Source organism: Mus caroli, unplaced genomic scaffold, assembly GCF_978045245.1.
Source record: "Mus caroli unplaced genomic scaffold, Mus_caroli_1 scaffold_10, whole genome shotgun sequence".
NCBI classification, from domain to species: domain Eukaryota; kingdom Metazoa; phylum Chordata; class Mammalia; order Rodentia; family Muridae; genus Mus; species Mus caroli.
Window position 1 is genome coordinate 103,953,613 of NW_028227265.1, and position 10,898 is coordinate 103,964,510.

Here is a 10,898-nt window from a genome sequence, read left to right on the forward strand (position 1 = left end):
TGTGTCTTCTATCCAGGAACTGAATGGTCAAAGGCGGGTAGGAACTCCAGACTGGGATTAAAAATGTCTACAACACATCTTCGTAAGATTAGCTGTGTTTGTTTATAAAAGATCATCATAGCTGGATTAGACTGTTGATCAGCCTTTTTAGAAAGAGTGGGCGGGGTTACTGGACTCTCATCTGAGGATCCAGCTCCTCCTCCCAGACAGTTTTATGCAATTATAAGTTAGTTACATGTCGTAGTAAAAAAAAAAAAAAGTGCTACCTATTCTCAGCATGGTAGTAAATCAGAAAGAAAGAAGCCGGGCCACAAGATACTGGAATAACAAACATATCTTTAATACTGTCGGGAAAGGTCCGCTACTCTTCAGCTACAGTGTCCTCTGCGATATAAAATACGGTTCTCCTACACCTAGAGAATTCTTTTATCAGCACTTGTTCACTCAGAACATATTTTCATTTGAAATATACGTAACCTTTCTCACAGTCAGAACACAATCCACAGTGTGAACAGAAACTGCAATATTTAAGTCTCAACGGTGACACAAACACGACACATTACTTTTGAACGTAAGTCACTTGAAGTAAATTGGATATAACTTCTAACTTAAGAGTTGAAAAAAATATTTTCTATGAAATGTCTTGTCCGAAATCTAACAGTTAAGGGAAAATTTATCAAAGACTTAAGTACAAAGGGCAAAGTACGGTATTATAGTACAAACCAAACTCTACTAAAATAATCTGTCAGAGGTCTGAATGCAGATTTAACTACAGCTGTGGAATCGGGTGCCTTTAGCCAGGGGATGATCAGAGCATATTAGGAGCCAGGTCCCAACTTTTCTTTCTTTAGAAGGTTGTCACAGCACACATGGGGACCTGAAGGTGACTCTGTGGAAAGGTTCTCTCCTTCCACCTTTACATGGGCCCCAGGGGTTAAATCCAGGCAGCCAGGCTTGCACGAACCTTCACCCACTGAAACATCTCTCCAGCCCAGCCCCCAATTTTCTCTTCACTGATGCCAATACCTGACTTGGAGGCCTGCCATTCCCCACGACACACTTCTAATTTCATAACGCTAGGGACAAAAAGGGCCTACTCTTACAACTACTCTTTATGAAACTATCAACTATGGAATGATATTTCAAGACAGCAAAATATTGTTTGCCTCAAATACTGGCCTGACAGCTCATTTTTGCTAAGTGATTGAGAAAAATAAATGAAGCTCTGGCTATAAATACAAAATGTGTGTATGTATACCTCTATATTCTGAAAGGCTCTGTCCTATGCTCTCACTTAAACTTCTGATTTAAATTATAAGTTATCTCAATAAAGGGCATTCATTTTTAAACTTAAATCATTTTATCATACCATCACCCTCTCTACTTTTTATTTTTACATTATTTCTATAAATACTCAAATGAAAAACAATCCACCATCTTGAAACCAATATACAACATTATATTGGTGGTTTTAGGATTTTTTAAATATTTGTTAAAATGTAGAAACTCTGAAATTACAAACAAAAAAATTACAATTTTACAGTATATATCTAATTTATTTTAAAAAAATATTGTTTTTTAATACAAGTAATTAAGTGTTATTTTTTCAAATGAATTCCTGTATGTAGGCTAAAAGAAGGTATATAGTCTTGTCCCACTAGCACATCTCATTTTTTCATGCTGGAACTTCAACAATTTCAAAGTAGTCATTTGGTAGAATCACGTAGCCCCTCTCGGACGCGTCGTCCTTCTCCCTCTGAAAGTGGACCACTTCCTTGAGCTTTTCGAGCTGCCTCTCCTGCCGCCGGCACCGCTGCTGGGCAGTCTTGAGCTTCTTCCTGAGCTTCTCCACCTGCTGCTCCAGCTGGAGGATCCTCTTCCTCTGGTGCATCGTATCCTCCACAGTGTAATTGTGGTCACAGAAAACCGAGAGGTTATCAGGGGTCTGGAGAGGGGGCATTAGCAGCCCAATAGCAGCATCAACCTGGGAAGCGGGGGGTGAAGGAGAGGGAAGCTGTTCTTGGGATTCCAGGTCTTCCTTCTAAACAGCAACAGACAAGCACGTGGGATTAGTAACTAACATATATGAGGTTTCAACATTAGACAGTTTTTGTCACTCCATGATACACAAGAAGTCCAACATGAGAAAATACATTGTCTTGGTGGGTTGCAGTACTGGCATGAAATCCAGACCACCAGGACATCTAGGCAAAGGTCTCTAGGATTCAAATCGCCTTCCAGGCCTAAACACGTCAGCGTTAGGCTTTGGCTTGTCTGTAGATTTTAAAAGCCTAGGTGTGTAGCCTAGGCTGGTCCTACACGTAAGCCCCTCCTACACGTACCTCCCAGGTCTCAGGATTACAAGCGATACGCAACTGCCCCTGGCATCAGTTTAAGGTAGTTTTTGTTTGTTTGAGGTTTGGGTTGGTTTCCTTGTATTTGTTTGGGGAGATGGGGCATCCTTACTGTATAGTCTAGGTTGGCCTGGAAAATGACAGTGTTTACCAGGCTAGCCTCAACCGTGGCAATCCTTGCAGTTCGTTCTCTGCAGTGCTCAGACTGCAGGTGTGTGCCACCATGCGGCATTTCCAGTCCTAATTCAACTTTTCTAACTGAAGTTAAAGTGGAATTTGTGAAACAGAGAAAGTGATTTAGTTGGATATAAGTAAACACTAAACACCAAAAACAGAAAAAAAAAAATATCAATCTGGAAGTCATCCCTAGGAATGAAAGTGAAGCTTATCAACACATGAATGAAGCAGGGTTACCTTTACCTTAAGCAGAACTAGACTGAGCTATTTACTGTGAGATCTCTACTATGCAGAACTGTTTTTAAAACATGTGTTATTGTTAATAGTGGCTTTTTTTTTCTTAAAAAAGAAAGATTTATATTTTAATCATGGGCATATCTGCTGTGGGAGTGGGGGGATGGGAGGGTGTGAGAAGACTGCTTGAAGTGGTGTTAGGAATCAAATTCAGGGCCTCTGGAAGAGCAATGCACATGTTTGGTTTTTTTTTTAAGATTTATTTATTTTATGTATGTGAGTTCACTGTAGCTGTCTTCAGACACAGCAGAAGAGGGCATTGGAATCCATTACGGATGGTTGAGCCACCATGTGGTTGCTGGGAATTGAACTCAGGACCTCTGGAAGAGCAATCAGTGCTTTTAACCTCTGATACTCTTAACCACTAAGCCCCAACAGTAGCTACTGTTAAATGATAGGTTTCAAATACACTTGTCTTGTTAACCTTTCCCTGATTTTTCCCATGAACACATTAGCTTCATAAAACAGCATTCGCCCAAAGCCAATGCTTATGACAGTAGAATTTGGAAGGTAAAGGCAGGAGGATCAGGAGTTCCAATTCAGCCTCAGCTATAGAGCAAGCTCAAAGCCAGCCGGGACTCACACAAGGGATGGGAGGGGAAGAGACTGGAGGGGAGGAAAGAAAACAGAGAAAGGACTGGGAAAGGAAAAAACACCAACCCAGCATTTAAAAGCCCACGTTACCTTCTCATGTGGCTCGATATAGAGGAATATTGTGGGCACAGCGTTCTCCTTCAGTAGCTTGTTGTTGCACTCCCTCTTAAAGCAGTCCGGGGTGAAGTGCTCTGAGCAGATGCTGCTGTACTTGGTGGGCTTGAAGTTTTTCCTTTTAACAGCTGCCTCCCACTGCTTACAAAGGCTGGGGCGAGTAAGAGGAAACCTAAGGAGACACAATCCACTTCTCTGACTTTACTTTAAAAAGATAAAGAAAAGCCCCCACACTCTCCTGCTTAGTAAAGAACTACCTTACCCCACCCTAAGGAGACTCTGATTGGAGATTGGTTCTGGTTACCAATCTCCCTCAGGAAGCTTTACCTTGTCATAACAGAGACACTTGACAGTGCAATTAAAACAGACAGTATGTGCAGTGCACTTCTACTCATGCCTTACTAGCAATTCTGTGTCTTATAGAAGAACAAAAATCAGACAGATGTCTATATCCTCAAAGAGACTTCTAGCTCTTTTTCAGTCAGTCCAACGCACAGACTACATTCTGACTGGCGCCTGAATTATACGCAAGTGATAAAGAAGTTAAGGACTTTCTTTTTGTGCTTAATTCAGCATACAGAGTGGGGAGTTTTTATATTTATTGCCCCATGCTTTTCTATATCAAAGACGTAGTGGGAGACGCTAGAGGGATCAGAAAAAGCTGTAGAATGTTTCAATTTAGCTTTACTGTTCTTTAGCTGTTCCACCACATAAGGTATGCCGGACCCTGACCATCCTGTTCTTCATGAAGACCTAGCCAACCTTTGTGTTAGTGCTTATCTTTGTGTTAGCCAGCTTTCTCCACTGCAACTATGTTCAGGCTGGACAAAGCGTATGCCTAAAAAGAAGTTCAAAGCACCGTGGCAACTTCTTTATAAGTCCTAGTGTCTCGTCTCCTAGCACGGGGCACAGATTCTCAACTGTCAAGCAAGATCTTGGCCACTTACTGTTCTTACATAAGGGTTAAGACTCATGTTAGCCCTTGTTCTTATTTTCCAACACCCAGCAGTTGAAACGGTCTTTTTGATGTGTGCCATTTTTAACTAGTCTGCATACTTGAAGGTTCCCCGGGCCATCTTAATAAAGCATAGGAAAGGGAGGCAGCAAGTCCAATGCACGCCCCTGTCACCATTCCCTCATCTAGTCCTACATTCTGAGGATGTATGAAATTTCAATCAACCAAGTCATAGTTTAGGATATATTCTAGCCTATTCCCACAGAGAAAACAGCACACAAGTCTTACTTTCTTGCAAACATTATTAAACATGAACATTACTGACCCCTCAAAACCTGAGAGACCATTTTGAAATTTGTTTCTGTAATCGTTTTGCTATGGATAACTTGCATAATTTACCAGTGGATCTGATTTCTTAGCTATCATCTGCATACAGTCAGGAATTCTTCCAAAACCTAACATAAAACTTGTAACAACAAATTTACCTGCCTAAAAATCGTCACATTTTGTGGACTGTTAGCATTAAGAAACACCATCAGTAACGCTAATTCTATGACTTTCTTCTTTCAAGAGAGTATTTTTATTTTTCTCTTTTAAAAGATTTATTTATTATATATAAGTACACTGTAGCAGTCTTCAAACACACCAGAAGAGGGCATCAGATCTCATTATGGATGGTTGTGAGCCACCATGTCGGTTGCTGGGAATTGAACTCAGGACTTCTGGAAGAGCAATCAGTGCTCTCAACCGCTGAGCCATCTCTCCAGAGTATTTTTCACCCTGGCTTCTTGTTTGCTGCACCCACCAACAAGCACGAGCCCTGACAGCTGGGGGGGGGGGGGGTAAAGCTGATATTCGCTCCCATTAACGTTCACCACGGCAACAGAGTCAAGTGTGTGCTATCGTCTCGTTCTTCCTGTGTGTTGAAAGACGGGGTTCATCTCGACAACACCAAGAGCCTCCTCTAAAGCCCACGGATGCTTAAAGGTTGGTTCTTTGACGTTAGGACGTAAGAGTCCTCCCTGGCATCCCGGTCAGCTGCCCCGCTTCCCTCCCGGCATCCACAGCGAGGTCCGAAACCTGTCCTCCTCCCCCTGTGTGTTCCCAGCTCGACTTCCTCCCTACGGGCCATGGCCACGCCGCGGCTCCGGACGAAGAGATCCGCAAGGCTGCGAGAGGCTTCTGGGCGTCGCTCGCCCGCCCGCCCGCCCGAAACCCTCCGCGAGCTCGAAGGCGCGCGGTCACAGCCCCCGGCGGAGCCCACGGCCAACGGAGACGCCAAGCGCCCGGGATGCGCAGCGGGGGCGCGCAGCCACGGGGACGCGCAGCCGTGGGTCCCCGCCCCCGCCGGCCGGGCTCGTCCGCCGCCCTGAGCGCCCGCCCCGCCTCCTCCAGGTCTCGCGCGGCCACGCGCCGGGCTCCGCCCCCACCCGCCCGCGCGCCCCTGTCGCCGCGGCCGCGGAGCACGCCAGTTACCTACTTGTGGAAGGAGACGGGCTTGTCCTTGTCGTAGCGGTTCTTGCAGCCGTAGGCGGAGCAGGACTGCACCATCCTTCTGGCCCTCCACACTTCCCTTCGGCCCGGGAGGCAGACGAAGAGGGCCGTCGGGGTCTCCGCGCTCGGCCTTGATAACGCTCGCCGCTCTCGGTGGCGTCGGTCAGCAGTTACGGGGACGATCACCTCGCCGTGGGGTGGGGGTTGGGGTGGGGGGGTGACTACCCTGTTCGTTGTGGGGTTTGCTTTAGCAGAAGGACCACAGCTGTCGCCCGTCTCCCATCTTCAAGATGGCGGAGGCAGCTTCAGCCTCACCTCTCGCGAGGACTCGGCTCGCCGTCTCTGATTGGCTAAAGGTAACGTTCCCAGGGAAGCTGACCATTGGCTAGGGCGAGGCGCGCCTCTGGGGCGTGGTCAGCAGTGCGGAAGTGGGTGGGCCCTCTGCGCCTTGGCCGGAAGAGAGCGCGTTTGTTTGGGAGCCTGACTGCAGTCGGTCTCGTAGTGGTGACTGTCGTTAATTTGTCCGGCGTTTTCTGCTGCAGCTTGATAAAGAACGGCCTGTTGGGTCCGAAAGCCTGCAGAGAACGCGGGAGAGCTCGTCCCTGACTATACGCAGTTTTTTTTAAAAGGGAGGGGGGAGGCCTGCGGATCTGTGGATTGTACAAACCTGTGGTCCACGTTCAGAATCCAGGTGACCGTCTAACTAGACAACGAGGACAAACGCGCATTTCATTTCCTCTAAGCTGGAGAAGGAAGACCACTTCTTTTTTTTACTTTATGTATGTGAATACACTGTCGCTGTCTTCAGACACACCAGAAGAGGGCATCAAATCTCACTGCAGATGGTTGTGAGCCACCATGTGGTTGCTGGAAATTGAACTCAGGACCTTTGTAAGAGCAGTCAGTGCTCTCAACCGCAGAGCCATCTTTCCATCCCAGAACAGCAGCGATTTTTCAAGCTGGAGACAAATGTTACATGCTTGACCCTGTGTAGTTTGGAGTCTGGGGCGTATTCTCTCCCTTATAAACTATTTTCTGTACCCTTAAATATTGTTTCTCTTAAGGATCCATTTAGTGGCTACCATCTCTAGAACTTTGACTATTGAACCCACATACCATCTTTTCCTAGCTCGTTTTACTTGAACACACATGGACTTGCCTTCTGAGTTATCAGGTATATGGTTTAATACATTCGCCAACTACTTAAATCTGAAATCCTGGTGTCACTGAGATAAAACAAAAAACTAGACCTTAATTCAGCAGAAAAGAACACTTGTTGCTCTTGCAGGGGACCCGGGTTCGATTCCCAGCACCCACAAGGCAGTTCACATCTATAACTCCAGGCAGCTGGGCACCAGGCACACATGTTGTGTGTAAGAGGACAGTTTGTGGGAGTGGGTTCTCTCCTTCCACCTTGTGGGCTCCGGGACCTAACTCGGATCATTAGTCTTGATGCCAAGTGCTCTTATCAGCTGCTCCTAGGACCCCTTCCTCAAGACTTAGGTTAACCTCATAGGGAGAGGTTATTCTCTCACCACCATCCTTGAATTCAAGTACTCACAGTCTCCACTTTTTGTCAACCCTAGTCTTCAGCTTTCTCTCTCCCTCATAAAAACACTGCCAGACCCTTGTTTATAAAGCTTAGACTTCCCAGGCTACCTCTGTAGTGAATAAAATCCAAATTGCTGATGATGGCTGTATAAGCAGCAGTTACTTCTGTGTTTGTACCATCTTCCCCTGCTTGTCCTTACACTCCTCTGTAACTGCTCAGATAGGCAGCTTTGCTTGGCCTGGGATTCCCGTCCCCTGACCACTTCATCTCCCTTAAGATGTATCTTGTGTGTTATTTTCTGTCAGGCTTGCCTTATACCTTTTTGTTTCAGTGAGGTTGTGTACTTATGTCTGTAATTGTGTGCTGTAACATCTGTCTCATCTGACTGGGGTGCTGGGGAGACTGGCAGCATCTTACTGAACCTGGTAGCCTCAGCAGCTCTGGTTGTCACAAATTAGGAGACATTGAATTAAATGGACCTAGAAACTGTACCGAAATTAGTTTCAGAGAAGTAGCTATATATTAGGAACACCAGAATAGTGGTTTATTAACATTTTATAGGGTATTGATACTAGGTTCTCTACTCTAGTCCACTGTAAAGAAAAAAAGATCAAGATGTGGTTAACAGATGGTACCCCAAAATAATTTATGTAGTTACCTTAAACTCTGAACACATCATCTGGCTTGTTATTTATTGAAAGCCTGTTCTGTACTTCTGAGGGCTATAGAGTGAAGATGGGTGGTATCGTAGTCTGCCTTACTCGTTATTTTACTAAGCTAGTGCTCTGTATTGAGAAGAAGGAGAGTCACACAGAAATTCGAAAAGTGCTGGAGGACGTTGCAGTTATTAAAGATTTCGAATTACCAAATTAGCTGTGAGGACATCTTCTGTGCCTGGTGCCATGAGGCACGGGAAGCCCACCTCCCGAGGCCTGGGGACTCCAGCCTGTTCAAGGAAAAGCAGAAGTGTGTTGGAGTTGCTGAGTGCAGTGGCTTGGGGGACAAGTAAGAGACGAGGTTAGAGGATAGGAGCCTAAGGGGTTCCGCAGGCTGATGTAAGCTGCTGGTTTACCATGCTGAGGTTCTTGTACTGAGCAACAGCCTGTCTCCACAGTCAGCTTTTAAGCAGAAGGGTGATACAGGTTTAAATACACTTCAAATTCAGGCTTGGTAGCACACTCTTGTAATCTCAGCCTTCACAAAGGAAAGGCAAGAATTGTGCTGAGTCTGAGGACTACCTGGTCATAGTGAGTTCTAGCCAACCAAGGTATATAAAGTCAAAACCTATGGAAAAATAAATTCTGCTGTGTTGAGATGGGAGCAGGGATGTGAGATATAAAGTGGGCGATAAGTGATCATTTATTATCTCGTTCATTAGTTCATTTTCCTATATTATGCCCCCATATGGGGCTAGCATGTTATGTACAGAACTGTTAATGAGGGATATTAGTGTATCTTCATAGAGCTTATTCTTTAAAGGGGAAGGTAGAATAAAAGTGTAAATTAAGGGCTGGAGACTTTTTTTAAAAAAGTATAAATTATACTAAGGTACCTGAATAAGGGTGACTAAGGGTAGGTATCCCATGCAAGAAACAAACATTTGAATGTTAATCAGAGGATGGAATGGATGAAGGTGAGGAGGAACATTCCAGACACTGGGAGTGTATGTTAAAGCACCAACCTGCGTCTGAAAGTACAGCCAGTAGAAGAGGGCCAGACCCTGGTGGTGGAGCCAGTTAGGAGAAGGCCATGAAGTAAAGATTGAAGGAGCCCAGTATTAGTATGGATGAAGTTCAGTGGCCACTGAACCACTTTAGGCATTAGTACTTTATAAGGTAATTCTACTTATTTTAAGAGCTGTAGAAGACAACAATTCAAAAAGACAAACCAATTAAGAGGCTGTTGCTGGTGAACAAAGAGGTGGTAGCTTGGGTGAAGGTGGTAGCAGAGAAGCCAGGAGTGGTAAGAACAAGGTGTGTGCAGTGCAGACAATACAGTTTAGTGAGAGGAGAGTGAGAGAACTGAGCAGGGTTTGAGCATGGTTCTAAGTTGAACATTAGATGTATGAATGTATGTAATACAAAAGTAAAAGAACAACTCACAACAAAATAGAACTTGGAAGCACGTTACGCCGGGGGCAGTTTGTAGGACTGGGATGTCAGAAAAGAAAGCTAAAAGTGGTGTTAGAGTTAAGCAGTAAATGCCCATTAAGAAAACACTTGGGTCCAAGCAATATCCTCCCTGGTCTGGGTGAAGCCCTAACCATCCAGTTGGACCTGATCAGTCAATCACCTGGCCAAGGGCCCACCCCTAGAGAGGCAGTCTCACCTTAAGACATGACAAAGAGATGCAGTGGAATGAGGTACTGTAGACCCTTCCAGAATCCCTGCCCCTGGTGCTGTAGAATTCAACTTCGTAAGTCTGCCTACTTTTCTTTCTTTTCTAAGCATGCTTGCCTTAACACTTGGGATTTCACCCGCATATGGGCATGCTTGTTCACAATGTGTTTGACTTCCATACCAGCTTAATTATGCCATCCTAAATGGTACAGCTGGTTTGGTGGGTTTTTGTTCCTGTTCTTTAACCATTATCCTCCAGTCTTCAGGCAGCTGCTGAGTTTTATAGCTTGCTTGCCCTGGATTTTTTTTTTTTTTCTTTTAACCTCTAATAAGACTGTACTTGAGCCTCATTTGAGTGCATCCTTTAATTTTGTTAACAAGACTGAGAACTCCAAAAGGGGACTCCAACTTCCCTTTACCACTGGTTCTATGCTTAAGACTGTAAACCACTAAGGAGGTGGACAAGGCTCACTATCGAGTGCCTGCTTTGTGGTCACTGATTCAGAGGAAAACTAGTCAGGTTGTTGTATGTGTTACATGGCTAGATTTTTCTCTTATCCTCTTCTGTCTTATTGTTTGTAACTTGGAAGTGAAATGTATACTTTTATTTTGCTGGACATCATCCTTAATTGCCTCTATATCAAAATGGTAAGTGTAAAGATATGGTAAATTGCATATAATTTTAAAACTATCTTTTGAACTAATAAACACATTGTGGTTTTCTTTATAAAAATAATCTTCCAATCTAAATTTTCACTATGTGATCTGCAAATTTATTAGCTTAGTAAAAAAGTAGCTTTCACCTCTCTCTTTAAAACATAACATTGTTATTGATTCTCTGGGCATTTCACATCATTCACATTAATCACACCACCCTCCCACCCCTGTGAACCTCTGGAAAAGTAAAAATAAAAATAATTTTTTTTTAATTTAAAAAGTGCAATTTTTATAATCTGTACACTCACTGGAGCATGGTCAAATTCCAAGTGGCAGCTCTTAAACAGGAGTGAATCCATCCCTCCCTG

At 44.4% G+C, this 10,898-nt stretch overlaps 1 protein-coding gene across 2 annotated transcripts; it reads right to left on the reverse strand.

Annotated features, from left to right (window-relative positions):
- Positions 1-316: 316 nt before the first annotated feature.
- Thap1 (THAP domain containing 1) lies at positions 317-6,380 on the reverse strand. 2 transcript variants are annotated; one of them, XM_021170255.3, is made up of 3 exons: positions 5,969-6,380; positions 3,510-3,705; positions 317-2,041 (listed from the first exon to the last, which is right to left on the reverse strand). In XM_021170255.3, the coding sequence occupies exons 1-3, from the start codon at positions 6,037-6,039 to the stop codon at positions 1,676-1,678; spliced, it is 633 nt and encodes a 210-aa protein (XP_021025914.1). In that variant the 5' UTR covers positions 6,040-6,380; the 3' UTR covers positions 317-1,675. The 2 variants fall into 2 exon arrangements, with proteins under 2 accessions (XP_021025914.1, XP_021025915.2); XM_021170256.3 differs by lacking the exon at positions 5,969-6,380 and adding an exon at positions 5,135-5,668.
- Positions 6,381-10,898: the final 4,518 nt, after the last annotated feature.